Raw genomic sequence first — 18,633 nt, 5'->3', positions numbered from 1 at the left:
GTCTATTCTGGGATGTATAGATAATAACACTGTAAACATAGACTATTGTACACCCTAACCCTTTATTGACAGACGCTCCTCTGTATAGTTTGCGGGCCGGTTACCTTCTTCTAGGGACACGTTTGTTATCTAAACAGATGGCTCCAAGTCTGCAATTGGGGTGGGTGGGTATTGCCGGGTGTCTCTTAACGCGATGGCGACACATTCTAACCTGGAGTTATTCTGGGTGCAGGGTTACTCTGATGTTCTTGGCATTACTATCGCAGATGAACTGGCCAAAGCAGGTTCACGTCTGCAAGTCGACGAATTCGATCACTTAGTAAGTATACCGTAAACATGTTTGAAATCGCTCATACAGCGCAAATTTTTTGAGTTTGCTCAGCTCAGATGGTCTAGTTTGACAAATTTTTGGATATCGAGGCTTACATGGACCGTTTCAGACCATAGCAGGTCATGGGCTGGGCTACAAATTTTGATAACTGTACATACTGGGCACTGTTTAATGGGTACAGTTGAACACCTCCTTTGTCTTTGTCCTGTTCTATCGGATAGAGCACCCGGACTATTGTTTGACAATGGACTACTAAACATTGTCGGTCCGGGTGTATAAACTACTGCAACAATAGTAGAATTTTACACATGGTATAGCGGATCTATCGAGAGTAGATATTAGGAAGATGGATTCGTTTATTCGTGCATCGAGTTGGTTCGGCAACAAATCCCTCTGCGACACACAGAGGGATGGATTCATACATTTTTTTGAAAAATTATAAGGAGTGGTCGTAGAGGGCTGAAATTTGGCACCGAGAATTGTATAAAAATTGTGTGTATTTTGCATAAAATTATTCCTGTCCAAGTAAAAGTCTAGAAATTTGGTACAAATTTTTTCTGAAATAAAAGAAGAACGTATGCGAAGTTTTATTAAAATCGCCCATGCCCACCGCATACCGCCCATGCAATCCAAATACAATACATTTTTGTGCAAAAATTATAAGGAGAGGTCGTAGAGCATTGAATTTTGGCACCGTGAATTATATGGACTTTAAGAAAAAAATTAAATTTTATCAAAATCGTCCACGCCCAACGCCCACTGCCCACTGCCCATACAATCCAAATGATTTTTTCACATAAAATTGTTTATATCCAAGCAAAAGTCTAGAAAATTTGGTACTTACATTTATTGAAACAAAAAAGGAGCGCATGCCGAGTTTCAATAAAATCGGTCACGCCCACCGCCCACGAAACCCATACATAGATAAGAATTTTTTTTATATTTCGTTTATTATCCGATAAAAAATGTTAAGTTTTCATCCTGTTCCGAAAACTTTCTTTAATTTTATTAAAAAAATCAGATTGGGGGAAAGTGGGTCTACATATTTTTTCTCCATGGAAAATCAAAAATAAAATAATTTTTAGAGACTTATAGATTTGGGCATATCTTTTTAACGGTTTATGGTAGAATAAATGTTATATTTTTGAAATATGTTAAAGGTAAATGGTATTATTAGGAAAATTATACATATATAAACAACTGAATTGGGTGAAAATATAAGTAAATTTTTGCTTAACACCCTTGCATGGACTTTACTTAAATTTTTTAAAAATAAAATAAAATTTTTCTTAAAACTATAAGTGTACATTTCATCCTTAAACATTTCTCTACAGAACTGCATCATTTGATTTTTGAAATTAAGTGTTTGAAAAATTTACTTTTTGACACTAAAATCCGTCTGTGTGACATGTGAAGGACTTTTTGAGGACCTAAACAAGATCCTTTAGGGTATCAAAAAGGGTCCAATTATTGGACCCAAGTGAGCTGGTAAAACTGGCTGCCTTTATAACATAACCTAACCTCTACCCTTACCATTCATGGTGAAGGGTATAAAAACACTGAAAGACAATTTTTCAAGTCTAGGAATCACAGTGTATTTCAACACTTTAATTCTGAATATACTGTGAAACTCTGCATTAGCAGTTTGTTCTTTTTTTATCTCCCAACCATTCAATATTAATATCGACACAATAAAGGACAAATAAATAATATTCACCTTAAATTCCCATTTCCTCCCATTCGTTTCCCAACCAAAGTGTCATTAATGAAGGCACATTTTCGCTTATACCGGCAATCGTATGCAATGCATGTGTGAGTATGGCCTATAATCTCCAGAAGAAATTAAAAATTAATTAAAAAATAATTAAAAATCTCAATAAATTGTGAACAACAGAAAAAAAAATTAATTGCGGTTATAATCGATATATTACACGCATTTGCAATAAACATGCAAATGCTGGCAATGCAATGGATGTAAATATTGTATGCATAAGTAAATGTGTATTGTAATAAAATTCAAAGTAACAGCTGTGTTGAAATCGTTTAATTTATAAATTATAACACAAAATGGACTAAAAAAAAATGCGAAAAATGCATAAAGTTCAATGAATTGTTTGCTCATCTTGTTGTTGTTAATTGAAATTACAATTATGCTTAATTAATTTGTATGAATAATAAATAGAGGGAAAAATTAAATGTAATTTCTCCAAAAATACCTGGGAATATGGTGAAAGTAAGGGTGTCCCTTAAAGAGTTTAAAATATATATATAAATTCAAAAAAGTTTCTACCAGATTCCAAAACGTTTCGGATAATAAAACTTTGGTTATTGATAAATGTTCAGCATTAGATGACCACATCTGCGCTCAATGGATATTCTGCCAGCATTTAATTTACATTCTCACACAAAACCACTCAATAATTTTCGAATATCCCTACAAATTTACACAAATATTCGCTGCAAACATAAACACATACCGACACAGGATAATGGCCTTTACACAACCACCATCAAACAAAGTGGCCTTAATACACGTAAAGGTAATTTGTGGTTATCGTAATACATAATGCTTAAATTATGGCTTTAATTAAAGGAAGAGTATGGCCAAATAACCAAAATAATGAAAAATAAATGTAAAAAAATAACAAAATTGATTTTTAATTAAATTGCTAATACATATTTTATTAAAATAAATTTAAAAAAACAACTAAAAAATAATGAGGATTTTAATTAATTGGCAAATTGCTAAAGTTTATTAATGATTCTCATTAGAGTTATTGTGTAATAAAATTCTAATAAAATGTATAGACAAAAAGTAAATAATTGTTTTATTTAAAAGTTTCCGTTTATAACAAAAAGAATAAATTGTAAGTCCTTATAAAATTCTAGGACTATTGAGAAAGTTTCCTATATGTATGGAATTGAAAGTCCAACTTACTATAGCCTTATATACATCGTTGCAATGGACTTTAGAATATCTATTATTAAATATCTATTTTGTCTATATTAATGACTTAGAGCTAGTTTCTGGGATAGAGATAATCTACATTCTTCGCTTAAACCTAAATTAAACTAAAAATTGTGTTTCTCACTTATTGTTTATATGCTATATAATCTAGGTTTAACTGAGCATCATTGGTGAGTTAAACCTAAGTATAAAATACCAAAGCACAAACAGATGGAAAATAAAATAAACAATTCAGCACAGCAGCTCTTTGTTTTTATTTGCTTTATTAACATCAATATAATTTTTAATATACATTTTATATACTTTTATGTCGCTTTTTCTTTTAGAAAGTTAAAATTTACAAAAAAAGTTATGTAACGCGGTTGCTTTTTCTTATAAAATGTATAGTATTGCCATATTTATATGAAAAAATTTGAAGAATAAACATGTGATTTGACTGAAAAGTATGGCAATGCTAACAAAATTAATCCACTAGTGAGAAACACAATCATTGGTTAAATTCCGGCAAAATATGTTTCAGGATTAATGTAACAGCGTGTTAAGCTGAGTTTAACTGACAAGTAAGAAACTAGCTCTTAGTAAACCAGATATACATAGATCAAAAATAGGCCAAAAATCGAGGTTGTCCCGGTTTTTTCCTTATATCTCAGCCATTTATGAGCTTTTCTCGATTTTAAGGTAACTGGGGTATATGAAAAACGATGCCAAATGAATCTGTCTTCTATATATATAAAATTTTAGATGTTTTGTATGGACCCAAAAACGGCTGGACTGATTTTGATGAAATTTTCAGGGAGACTTCTGAAAAGCACAGCGAGTTACACTGTAAAATACGTTTTTTTATTTTCGGTAACAATATCAATTTTTTACAAAATACCGCTAAAGACATTAAAAAAAATTGTTAAAAAAAAATTTTTGTCGACATAAAAATTTTCTAAAAATTTTAATTCACAGTGGTGTACTCTGATGCGAATGATTTTGATAAAACAAGTAGGCCGCGGTAACTGCATAGGTTCAAAGGTGCAACAACATTTGCCTCCTTAAGATCCATGGATAGAAACGAATGCCAAATTTATAATAGAGAACGTGTTTCAAATTGGGGCAGCTTAGAAGTGATCAGCATTGGAGCACAACACTAACGAAGGCATCACTCATATTTCACCCAAAACAAATACGCACTATGTTTGCTAATTTTTTAACAACAGTTTGCAAGACAGATACTACCTTGTTTGAAAACAGCACTTCGATGTGAACCAGCAAAAACAATATGTGAAAACTCAAACGAAACTTTGACCGATATTCCGAGATCATGCCCGCAGATGCATTGAACATTGTTACGTTTTAACCTTTTCAAAACGTTTGGTTTATTTCCTTTAAATAAACCGGATACTTTTGATTGCAAATAAAAGCCGTTTAGTAGTTTAAAAATTGTAACAACTCTTTATTTATACACGTTTATAAATTCTCAGAAATACAGACACAATTTATAATGTACACGAATTTACTTGAAAAACACAACACACTTTAAGGCACTAAGTTGATGTTTATTCGAAAAGCGTCTCTGATAAACTCACTAATGACTGCAACCTCTGCCACTATTTATAACACTGCCATCTGCACTCTAGATTGCTCTTTAACTCTCAAAGTTCGAATATTCTAGATCACACGCCAACTGTGGTGTACTTTCTACAATGTTCTTTAACTGAATATTCGAATTCAAACAGCGTTGCCAACTTACGATCAATGGTCAACTGAAAGATTTTATTTAATAATGCCCACAGATATGTTACTGTTTGCTATTACAGCAATGTTATTTGAAAGCATTATGCTACTTATAAATCAGCCCTTTAAATCATTACATTTGAATTCAAGTACAATTTCGTAACAATATGCTTGAAATATTCATACCTTTGGAACCGCGTCGAAAAAATTACGCTATCGACTAGCATGCCTGTGAATTTGCTTCCGCAGCATTCTCAAAACAACTGCTGGACAGCGGAAATGGAAAAATATCAATTGATCCCTCCACAAATGCGATTTCATTATCGCCGATCTTCTGCCAAATTCAAATGAATATTCAAGCCGTTGTCGACAAGGTATTCCCAAGTCTTACAACCAACTACACAAATTCGAATTGGCTGTGGGAACGTTCAATTTTGGCACTAAAAAATGAGCAATTCAGTTGAAACTGAATTCGCATGGTACCCTATTTCCCTGCTTTGCACTGTGGTTCCAAATCAAAATCTAGGTGGACAAAATTATTTAGCGATCTTTTTATATAAATTGGTATCTCCGATTCCAAAAAAAATCTTTAAAAGATCAATATAAACTTTTTTTCAAGTTACAGTAGGGTCTAGATATACATATAAAAAACATTAATAAAAAATTAAAAAAATACGTTTTTCTGAAACTAAATTTTTAAAAAGATCTGTATTTACTATATTTCAAGTTACAGCAGGGTCTAGATATATAAAAATCAATAATAAATAAAGAAATATTTCCAAAAATTCCATTCCGTGAAAAATTAAAAAAAAAGTATTTCGGCAAATTATTTTGCAAGCTCTTCTTGAGTTTGACAACAACCTTCATGGAATAAAATTTGGTATAAAGATTAAGGTTCAAATAAAACATGTTTATGTCAAGTCATTTTCTGACTTGATTGGAATCAGGGACAAATATTGCATGATTTTTGCCATAATTTACATTATTCGAGGGCGAGTCAATCAGTCCAAGATGAAAACTCATTTTATTTTTTAACATAGTCTCCTCTGTCCAACATTTCTACAATTTCTAAAAAATAACATTTGCCGAGGTCATCAATATAGGTATTTGTTTGAGAGGTGATTTCATCATTGGAGTGAAATCTTTTTCCGCCGAGCTATTACTTAAGGTTTGGAAACAATAAAAAGACAAATAAAAGTCACTCGTTGTTAAATCCGGAGAATAGGGCTGATGAGGTAGCAATTCGTAGCATTGAATTGAGAAAAATCTTTTTCTTCACCAAATGCGGTCATATTTTCTTTCTATTCATCATTAAATCGACAAAATAAGTATGCATAATATTCGTCATTAATTGTTTTACGCTTTTGAAGATAGTCAATGTGGATTATACTACGTTCATCACAAAAACCGGTCGCCATGACTTTGTTGGCTGACAAACCCACTCTGGCCCCTTCGGCACCTATTCACATCGAGAAACCCATTGTTTTGACTGCTGTTTGGTCTCTGGTGAGTTATGATCTATCCACGTTTCGTTCACGGTTACAAAACGGAGCCGAACACTCCTACTAAGTCGTCACATGATTGCGTTTGTGGACGATTGTGAGCAAAAGCTTCGCCCATCTTGCGTAAAGCTTTCACTTATCCAAGTGATCATTCAAAATTGAAACCACTGGGCCATATGAAATGCCTATGGCTTTCATAATCTCTCGCACTTTCAATCTTCGATCAGCCAACACAATATCCTGATTTATTTTCAATTGTTTAGGGTGTAGAGACCTCAACTGGGTGTCTAAAACGTTCGGCATATTCCGTGCTTGTGCGGCCACAACAAAAATTAGTAAACTACTTTTTTACCACTGAAATTGATGGTTCAGATTTCCCATAGTATTTATCAGTCTTAGCCTTTATTTGAATGACTTTTTCCGCAAAAAAATATTGATTAGTGAGCACACGAAATTCACTTTTTTCATTTTCTCCTAAAGGCAATAGGAGACCAAACTAAATGATACAGCTTGTTCAAATTAGGTGAAATCTTGGATTGATATTGCCCAAGCAAAACTTATCAACAGAGAGTATTTGTGGAAAATTTTACACAGCTAGCTTCTTTCGTTTGGCCCCACAGTGTTCTCAACAGACAGACAGACGGCCGTATAGAACTATGTAGACTTAGAATCCTATGAGAACCAAAGATATATATACTACTGTGGATCTGCGACTAATATGTTGATGTGTTACTAAGGGATTGACAACATCAATATATCACCCCTCTTTTTTGAACACATCAAAGAAAGTTACTTGGTACGCAATGAACATGTTGAGATTTTAGAACTACTTCCTCGCTTACGGAATTATATTATAAATTTTTTCATCTCCCTTAAACAAACAGAGATTGTTGTTAACATTTTTTTAAAAGATAAATCTCCCACAGCTATTCCATACAAAACAACCAAAATAAATAAGTTGTAACTCAAGTTTCAAACGTTTAAATTTTGTTCAATCATTTTACTGAAAACAAAAGATTCTGACATAATAATTTAAATAATTTCATTATAAAAAGAAACGTTTTTATTAAATACTATTGAATTATATTAAAAAAAATATGTGATGAGGAAAACATTATAAATGCCTTAAAATCCCAACAAACTATACGGCGGACAATAAAAAATCAATAAATGTTTTTTTTTGACGGCAATTGTAATAATACCACTTAATATTAAATTACTTTTTGATACTTTTATATTTTAATGACATTATGATTACATAAATAAACACACACATACGCAAACACATGCACTTGCTCCACCACCGAAGGCAATGCAAACTTCCGCTCTCTGCAACATCATTGCATACACTCAGGCGCCAGTAGCAATAGCTATAACAGCAGTGCTATAATGCATTTTTACAACATTGTTGGTTGGCTGTAGAATATTGAATTTAAAATATTAAAAAAAACAAGGCTTAATATAAACAAAAAAAAAAACGATAAAAAGATTCAATTGTAATCAACAGCCAGTTAAAGGCTGGGTTGTAGAGGACGGACGGACAAAAGCACAGGCAATGATACCAACAAACAGACACCAGTACATCTATGGAGGCATGAAATCTCAGGTATTATAAATTGTAATTGGGATTTTCATTTCATATTTTTCATCCATTTACTACCAACCCCTCCCACCCTTATGGTCGCTCTCTTATGCATATGAATTTATTAAAATCCTTTTGTAAAACTTTAATTACATAAAAAGGAAAAATAAAGCAATGGTATCATATTAATGGCCATACAGTGTGCCATTGTTGCCGCTCAATAATAATATTTAATATGAAAAATAATACATAAAAGATGTGATATTTAAATACAATCAAGGGATTGTTATGTTTTTTTCTTTTTATTTTTCAGACAATAAAGTAATCATTTTTGACAAACTCTTAATATATATATGCTATTTTGTATGCTTATTGTTGAAATGTTCTTTTTCTTTTTCATTGCAGAATCAAAATCGATATTTTAAATCAGGAATATACCGTTTACTATGTTGGCACCAATTTGGGACGCATCTATAAAATCGTTCAGTATTATCGTAATGGTGAATCATTGTCGAAGCTCTTGGATATTTTCGATATAGCACAAAATGAACCCATCCAGGTGATGCAAATCAGTCAGGCACGTAAATCCTTGTATGTGGCAACAGATCATCGTGTCAAACAAATCGATTTGGCCATGTGCAATCGTCGTTATGACAATTGTTTCCGTTGTGTACGTGATCCCTATTGTGGCTGGGATAAGGAAGCCAATACATGTCGTCCCTATGAATTGGATTTATTGCAGGTAATTTTATGAAACAAACAAATTTAACGAAACAAATATTGCATTTGATTTGAAGGTGCACGAAATTTTAGAAAATGTCTATGTTTTTGGAAAAACAAAAGAGAGAAAATCTAAAAACACACATGTAGGTACTTGATAGATATGAGTGTATGATACGGGAATATTTTCAGTTTATCATAGATAATGATTCTTTTTTGTTCTCCGCTACCCCTCTGGGGAGCATTTGGCTTCCACAGAGCATCTTCATCTCCATGTAGCTTGCACTATCCTAGTTATTGAGGTATCGTGCGTCTCCATGTACGATGTTGCCATTAGTTTCGTTAATCGGTTGTTGTTTCAACTAACTAGATGATTGGTCTGCTGTAGCTGGTCTAGGATAATGGGGCTACCATCAGTCGTTGCCCAGAAATAACGCCGTTTGGCTTCCTCAAAGCATCTCCATCTCCATGTAGCTTGCACTGTCCTAGTTATTTGGGTATCGTGAGTCTCCATGTACGATGTTGCCATTAGAACCAGTCTATTGTTATTTTTGCCTTGTTCAGTTTCGTTAATCGGTTGTTGCTTCAACTAACTAGATGATTGGTCTGCTGTAGCTGGTCTGGGATAATTGGCCTACCATCTTTCGTTGCCTAAAAAAACGCCGTCTGTGTTTTTGGTGTAGTGGTTGGGAAACTAGTTAATTCTTTGATTCCTACCTTTTCCCATATCTAAACTATTTGAGGGAATAATCCAAGGGAAAATTTTAACATTCTTAAATAGTCAAAACATTATCCCAGATCATCAATTCGGATTCCGTAAACATCATGAGCAAGTTAACCGCCTAACTGGAAAGATACGAAAATCTTTCGAACTAAAAAAGTACTGTTCGGCAATATTTCTAGATGTTGCCCAGGCTTTTGACAAGGTTTGGCATAAAGGTCTAATATACAAGATTAAATGCCTACTGCCTTCTAGTACTCACAAAATACTAGAGTCTTACCTATCGGATCGCTTGTTTAGGATAAAATGCGGCGATTATGTGACATCAATGCTGGTGTAGCTCAGGGAAGTGTTCTAGGACCAACCCTGTACTTATTATACACCTCAGACTTGCCCGAGTCCGAAGAATTAGCCATTTCCATCTTTGCAGATGACACTGCAATTCTTAGTTCTCATGTGGACTTAAATGTAGCATCTAGAAATCTTGATAATTATCTCAGGCACGTGGAGACGTGGTTAAAAAATTGGAGAATACAAGTGAACGAAATTAAAAGCAAGCACGTAACGTTTTCACTTAGGAGAGGAAATTGTCCACCAGTGACACTAAATAGTGTGAACATCCCACAATCTGACCACGTTACATATCTTGGCATTCATTTAGATAGACGATTTACTTGGCGTCGGCACATAGAAGCCAAGCGGCTCCACATGAAACTAAAAGCTTCTAATTTACACTGGCTAATCCACCACCAATCGAAATTAAGCCTTAACTGCAAAGTCATCCTGTATAAGACAGTCTTAAAACCAATTTGGACATACGGAATCCAATTATGGGGAACAGCGAGCAATACCAGTATAGATCTTATTCAGAGGGCACAATCCAAAATTCTTAGAACCATGACGGAAGCTCCATGGTACATAAGAAACGAGAACATCCACAGAGACTTAGATGTACCCTTGGTCAAGGATGAATTCAGAAAAACTCGTGAAGCTTATTTATCAAAATTACATCATCATCCGAACCCGCTCGCAAGGCTACTTACAGTAACTCAAGACAGCTCAAGGCTGCGTAGAGCTGATTTACCACTCATCTAATGTTCCAAATATGATTCTCAATTGAGAGAACAATAATTGTTTAGTTTTAAGATTTAAATACATATTATAAGGCCTAGAAATTAAAGGCAGGAATAATATTATAATAAACGTATAAAAAACCTTTTCCCAGGGGTGGCGGGCAGCCTGACCTTTATCATGATGTTATCTTCCTTTCCAGGAAGAGAGGAGGTCAGGGAGCTTCATGGATGGATTGTTTAGAGGGGAGTTAATTTTAAAAACTCGAAAACCATGATGAAAATGTTTCTTCCTCTGGCAGGGATCGATCCTGGGGTGATTGGTTTTGTAGGCAAACACTTTAACTACTACACAATGCAGCCTCCAAATTCTGCACGACCCCCAAAATGTCATGTGGAAATTGAAATATCTCGTTAAGTAAAATATTCTTGATATTCCCTGATCTAAGGTTTTCTCTTAGTAAATAAACTTTCCATTGTATCGATTAATTTTGTCTTCCTGTCAACATACATTGGTAATAAATCTCCTTAGTACGGTTCCGATTGCAAAGTTATCTAGGATCGAATCGTACAGGAGGACATAAGCTTTCACAAAATTAAATTTCTGACCACCTTATTATAATACAAAGTGAGATAAAGAAGACATAAGCATTCAGATAATAAAATTTGTGAATACCCTTCTAAAACTCAAGGTGAGATACGGAGTGCCAAATTCGACGATCTACTATGGGGTGGAGAGATCGTTTGTGCGGTTCAGAAGTGGTGATTTTGACATTGAAGACCAAAAATTGGAGGCATTACTCCCTGAAGATTGTTGTAAAACTCAACAAGAGCTCGTAAAATCATTGGAAGCTACTCAAGCAGCAATTTAGAACGTTTTGGAGCAGCAGAATTCATCCAAAAGGGGGAAATTGGGTACCATATGAATTGAAGCCAATAGACCTTGAAAACCGTTTTTGCATGTCCGAAATGATGCTTGAACGCTATAAAAGAAAATAATTTTTGCACAGAAAGATTATTTGTGATAAAAAAATGGATCCATTGCAATAACCCGCAACGAAAAAGATCGTATGTGAAGACCGGCCAACCAGCGGAATCGATACAAAAGGCAAATATTCATGGCGCTAAAGTAATTCACTGTATTTGTTGGGAGCAAAAGGATCCTATATATTATGAGCTGCTGTAATCTGAACAGACCATCACAGGAACCTTTACAACTAATTCGTTTGAAGCGTGAATTCAAAGCACAGAATATGTTTGAAGCACAGAATATGTGGCCAGAGATGGAACCGTAATATTCCATCGTGACAGCGGTCGACCACATGCTGAAATACTTGTTGAAAAGTATTTAGAATCAAGTGGTTGTGTAGTTTTGACTCACGCATTTTACAGGCCAGTCCGTGCCCCATCCAACAACTTTTTTTCGATCAATGCCGAACGCTCTCTCTATGCTTGACCTTGGAACAGAGTATCCGAAATTGGCTTGATTCGTTCTTGTCCTCAAAAGATGAGCAGTTCTTTTGGATCGGAATCCATATGTTCCCAGAAAGATGGGAAAATGTCATAGCTAACAATGGCCAAGACTTTGAATAAATTTATTTTGTTTAATAATAAAAGCACTAGTTGCATTTTTTTTCGAGTTAATTTGTTTTTTCTCTGCTAGACTATATGAACAATAGGGTGGTTTTATAAAATAGATATCCGATTTGTATAGATGCTCACGTCAAGAATTGTTCCTTTTAGTGTAAAAATACGACTGTTAAACTTTTAGCTCAATCGGACTTTGCCTTCCCGTGCCGAAAGTGTCTCGAAGTTTTAAAATGACTACTACTTTTTCTCATTTTGACCTCACTTATTTTCTCAACTATTCTGGCATTTCATGAACTTTACGCCATTTTGCAACATTTGACATCTAATAGTTAATTTTTCATTACTAAGCATGTGTTACAGCAGAAAGTAAAAATCTGGGAATCCCAATTTTGGTTTTGACTGATCGCTTGTAAAGGTACTCAAAGAGAAATATTAATTTAAAGTATGTTGTTGCAATATTGGTAAGCAAAGGAGATGATGAACAATTTCTGGGAATCTCCGCTTTAAAAATAGCACAGGTATCAGTCAGGTAGGAGCTGTTAGCGATAGCCATTTTGAAAACTTCAGGACTCTTTTGTCACGGGAAGGCAAAGTCCGATTGCGATTAAACTTTTACAATCGTATTTTTACACTAAAATTCTAGATGTGAGCACTTAAACAGTTTAAGAAAAAAAAGTTTGCCCTTTCACAAAAACCACCCTAATGTACAATTATGCCGAAGACAGGAAAACAAAATTCCAATTGATCCCGAGCTAAAGGTTAGGTTCCACTCGTCAAGTATCTCACTATTGTCCTTTCAAAACTGATCCCATTATGATACCTAAGAGGTAAACAGCAGAGTATATATAATACTTCCGTTGTTTCCGAGATCATCTAAACAGGATAGGATTCCAAGGATACTTTCCCTCATGTTTGTCAAAGCCGGGCATTGGCAGAATAGGTGGGATACAGTATCCGTCTCTCCTTCGTTATGATAGCTTCTACAGTAATCGTTGTACCGTAGCAAGTGTGCAATAATGCAATAATGGAAACAATTGGAATTATTTGCCAATTTGCTATATTGCCGTGCTCAGAGAACCATGTAAGCGTTATCCAAGAATGTCTCGCTATCTATTTTAGCGATACCCGGCATTCCTCGGACCTAGATGTCGGAAAGACACTCGCAATTCCGAAATATAACTGTGAGAAAAATTGCATGCACTTCGGAAAAATCGACTTTTAGGCAAAAATATACATGATGCAATAAAATCCAAACTGCAGCTAAAACTAGCAAAACTCAAATGGGATTTGATAGTTTCGATAAATACTTCGGGATTCAAATCAAGTATTTTACTTTGAACTGATCTTTTTGTGGCGTGTAAACTAGAAAAATAGTGAATGTTATTATAAAAAAACGACCATAACTCATGGGAAACCCGATTTGTAATTTTCATACCGAAATTATAATAATACAAATTAAGGAAATAAAAATATACTTTATTTAGATATCCAATGATATTTAAAGACATTTTTTCAATTTTGGAGGTCCTTTTGCTGAGCAGATGTAGAATATAAAACTAAAACCTTTCAAAAGAAACCACGTTTATTAAAATCGAATAACGCGTCCCAAAGTAATTTAAACCTAAATATTGTCTATTTTTCACAGCTTTAGAGATCAATAAAATATGAACTATAAACAAATGCACCTTTAAGAGTAAAATATTTATTTTGAATAAATAAAATATCTCGAGAGGGAATTTTTTTATAAGCTTTCAAATCAAAAACAAAATATTGTTAAAATTTAATTCCTAATTATATAACAATGAAAATTTGTTATAAATGAACTATTTGAAATATTGTTAGGACTTCTAAAATTGTTTCCTTTTTTGCAAAATACATAATTTGGTATCATTTTCTTTCCACTTCCTACAAACATTTTTGTCAACTTGAAATTTTATTTAACATTTTCTATAACATTTTATTTATTGCATTTTTGCTTTTATTTTTTGCAGGATGTTGGCAATGAGACAAGTGACATTTGTGATTCAAGTGTTTTGAAGAAGAAAATTGTTGTCACTTATGGACAAAGTGTACATTTAGGTTGTTTTGTTAAAATACCCGAAGTCTTGAAAAATGAACAAGTTACTTGGTATCATCATTCAAAGGACAAAGGACGGTAAGTTTAGAAAGAAATAAAGAAAACAAACACAATGCATAGAAATGAAATGAAACAAATTTGAAATTTAATACGGCTATATTTTTCTTTATTTCTTCTTGTCGCAGCTATGAAATCAAATACACTCCCACTAAATATATAGAAACCACTGAAAGAGGTCTAGTGGTGGTTTCGGTAAATGAGGCAGATGGTGGACGCTATGATTGTCATTTGGGTGGTTCTCTATTGTGCAGTTATAATATTACCGTGGATGCTCATAGGTAAATAAATTAAAAAAATTTTAATTAAAATATTTTATATTTATAATTAAAACTAACCAAAAAATTAACATATTTTTTATTATTTCTTTCCAGATGCACTCCCCCCAACAAAAGCAACGATTATCAGAAAATTTATTCCGATTGGTGTCATGAATTTGAAAAATATAAAACTGCCATGAAATCCTGGGAAAAGAAACAAGCGGTATGTTGTTAAATTGTTAAACATATTATAAATTTATATTTAAGAATATTTTATTTAGTGTTTTATTGTTTTAACCTAATTTAAATAAACTGTTTAGTTTATTTATTGTTGCCGTCATATTTATATGAATGCATTTATACATATACACACACTTGCATGTAGTTTATGCAAATTAAGCTGAATATTTAAGGAGTTGTGGTTTGTTCTTTATTGACAGAAAATTAGTACAAATATGTATAATTTAGTTTTGTTTGAACAACAAGAACAATATACTAAGAATCATAGGCTATTTAATGACCCAATTAGTTATATCAACAAAATAATAGATGGTGTCATATCACTAGAAACACCTTTATTTAAATAGATCATAGTAGGTATGGAATGAGTTAATGTGTACCCTGCTAAGCTTAAGACACGGTTATGTGATAGGTTAGAATTAAAACCGATCCCTACCTCCACTGAAACAATCCCATAATTAGTTCTGTATCAGTTCCCCTCCCCTGAGGGTTATTTTGTTTACACAAAAGATGTTAAAAGCTGATCAGAGTTCCCAAAGGTAGAACTTTCTGCTGATATTTTATAATTAAAGTGGTCCTTATATTGAACTTTATCGATTTTCAGAGCTCCCAAAGTCTTGATAACAAACAAAAAAACATCAAGAGCTTCCAAAATCATTGGAAGCTACTCAGGCAGCAGTATTGCATGAATCCTGTTGGAATTCCCCCCCACAAACCCAAAAAGTATTCATATAATAAAGGGAAACAAAGAAAAAAAAAAAAATTTTGAATAAAAAACTTTTTTTTAAATTTAAATTTTTTTTTAAAATTTTTTTTTTTAATATTCGGGTTAAAAAATATTTTTTCCGATTTTGACTGGACTTAATAATCCAGATATAGGTAAAAAATCGAGCTTGTCCTGGTGTTTTCCTTAATCTCAGCCATTTTTGTACCGATATTAAATATCAACCGAGCCGGAAAAATTCCCAAGATATTGATGTATGAATCGTGTATGTAAGGTATTTGGGGGCTTCGGAAAGATGATTTCAATAGACAGACGGATAGAGAGACGGACATGGCTTAATCGAATCCGCTATCCATAAAGATCCAGAATATATATACTTTATAGGATCGGACAATTATATTGTGGAAATTACAAACGGAATGACAAACTTATATATACCGTTCTCACGAAGATGAACGGTATAAAAATGTTCAAGTATTTATAGAAGGCTAACCGCCTTATTCATAATCAATTTTTAAATTTATTACAGGTTTATAAAACAGAATTTCCATACAAAATTTGTTTTATAAACCTGTAATAAATTTAAAAATTGATTATGAATATGGCCTTAAATTTATAAAAATTGCAACATCAGTTATAAAAAGATACACAGAATTGTAAATAAATTTTTTAAAATATATCCCTAAATTTCAGTTATCTCGGAACCCACTGAATTTTATATTTGTTTTTATACCCTTCACCATGTGTGGCAAGGGTATATATATGTATATATTTCATTTATAGATAGCGATGTCGATATAGCCATGTCCGTCTATCCGTCTATCCGTATATCCGCCTACCCGTCACAGATAACTTACATATATCATTCATACAACAATATATTGTGAATTCTTTCGGCTATATAAAATCGACAAAATCGGCTCATAAATAGCTGAGATATAAGGAAAAAACCGGGACAACCTAGATTTTTGGCCTATTTTCGATCTAAATCGGGATTACTAAGTCATTAATATAGACAATATGGATATCTAATGATAGATATTTCAAAGTCCATTGCAACGATGTATATAAGGCTATAGTAAGTTGGACCTACAAAGAGTCAAAATCGGGAAAAATATTTTTTAAATCGATTTTTTTTTTCACCATAAAAAAAAGAAATTGAACAACCAAACAAATTTTTCGAAAATTTAAAAAAAAAAATTTAAACAGTTCGAAAATTATTTTTTACAAAAAATGAAAAAAAACTTTGGAAAAAAATGAATTTTGTTTACATAAAAATATTTTGATTTTGAAGTATAATTTGGTGAAGGGTATATAAGATTCTGCACAGCCGAATATAGCTCTCTTACTTGTTTTTTTTTTAAATATTTAGCGAAAAAAAATTTTGGTGAAAAAAAAGATTCGGGTTAAAAAATATTTTTTCCGATTTTGACCCATTGTAGGTCCAACTTACGTCGTTACATAGGTCTTTGAAATATCTATCATTAGATATCCATATTGTCTATATTAATGTCTTAGTACTCAAGATATAGGTAAAAAATTGGTAAAAAATCGAGGTTGTCCTGGCTTTTTCCTCATATCTCAGACATTTGTGCACCGATTTTCTCGATTTTAAATAGCAACAGAGCCGGAAGAATTCCAGAGATAAAAAAATATTAAAAATCAATTTCTAAAAAAAAAAATTCTGAATAAGGACGATTTTATATATTTTTAGTTTTAAAGTTATTAAAAATATATTAAAATTTAAGCGAATTTCCATTGCTCCATGGTAACGCAATGTATCGCAAATATTATCGAATACAGAACAGTGAAGGTTCAGATATATTTTTAGAAAAATGTAAAAATAAAACTTTTGAAAAATTGAATTGGAGGTTGCAAAAATATAAAAATGTCTAAGAATTTTTTACAATACCTCTTATCATTTTTATTTAGCTTTCAATATATTTTCCTTTGCTTATGAATAGCCTGAATGTTGCGGTTACAAATTTAATTTTATCCTCAATTCTCCTTATAACCACAAGCACAAATCAATAAATATTGTAACAAGTTTGTGCGTTTACCGGCACAAGTTGTTGTACATTGAATACATTTAATATAATCACAACAAATTGATCATAATTATCAACATTATTACTTAGTCTTCGTAATTATTAGAGTAAATTAATCTGGGAAAATATTTATGAAATAAACTCAATCTACACACCATTCTTAAGCACTTTAGCACATTTCTTGTTAACTGATTTAAATTGAAATGCAACATTATGTAAGATTTATTAACTTATTATTAACATATGAAAGCTGGCAAAAAAAGATAATTTAAAGCTATTTTATTCATGGGCTAACGATTCGAAATGTTCTAAAGTAGCGGTAACGCTAATTTTGAATATTTCGGCTTGAAGGTAGCCCTTCTTGATTTATATTAATCAATTTTGTTTACAACCGAATTTGAATACCAATTTCCCTTATTTTTCTTTGCAGCAATGTTCGACACGTCAAAATTTCAGCCAACAGCATCCCAATGAAGTTTTTCGCAAAAATACAGTCTGATATCAACAAGGACTCAATACCAACGCACTAACGTCCATTAAAATTTTTTATTAAACAATAACATATTAAAAAAAAAACAAAACAAATAAATTGAAAACAATACAAAGCAATAGTAATAAACAAAATATAAATAATTTATAATAAATAAAAAAAGAAAATAAAATAAATAATAACAAATAATAACAATTTTAATAATTGCAATATATAAATAAACAATTCAACTAAAGTTCCCGCATAATACATGTTTTAAGCAGAGTATGATAGTGAAAAAAACACAAAACAAAATAAATAAATAAACATTTTTAAACGGCATTTATATAAATAAATTGTAAGGTAAAAACAATAAATAAACAAATTAATTTAACAAAAAAAAAGACGTAAATAAAACAAATACAAAATAAAAAAATAAACCATTATTACAATTGTCTTTCATAGTAACAAAAATATTAATCGTTATAACAAGAACTGCATTGCAATGACAAAAACACAAAACAAATAGCAACTAATTAATATCCGTGCTAA

At 32.3% G+C, this 18,633-nt stretch overlaps 1 protein-coding gene across 2 annotated transcripts in view; it reads left to right on the top strand.

Moving 5' to 3' along the window:
- Positions 1-18,193, top strand: part of Sema2a (Semaphorin 2a) — a 329,846-nt gene extending 311,653 nt beyond the window's left edge. For both annotated transcript variants that reach the window (XM_065511864.1, XM_065511865.1), the window contains exons 10-14: positions 8,511-8,847; positions 14,198-14,361; positions 14,469-14,621; positions 14,715-14,823; positions 18,043-18,193. In XM_065511864.1, coding sequence (XP_065367936.1) covers positions 8,511-8,847; positions 14,198-14,361; positions 14,469-14,621; positions 14,715-14,823; positions 18,043-18,111 — 832 coding nt within the window. In that variant the 3' untranslated portion in view covers positions 18,112-18,193. The remainder of the gene's footprint in view (positions 1-8,510; positions 8,848-14,197; positions 14,362-14,468; positions 14,622-14,714; positions 14,824-18,042) is intronic.
- Positions 18,194-18,633: the final 440 nt, after the last annotated feature.

Source organism: Calliphora vicina, chromosome 5 (assembly GCF_958450345.1).
Source record: "Calliphora vicina chromosome 5, idCalVici1.1, whole genome shotgun sequence".
NCBI classification, from domain to species: domain Eukaryota; kingdom Metazoa; phylum Arthropoda; class Insecta; order Diptera; family Calliphoridae; genus Calliphora; species Calliphora vicina.
Note: the sequence above shows the minus strand (reverse complement) of the source record. Positions and strands in the feature narration are given on the sequence as shown.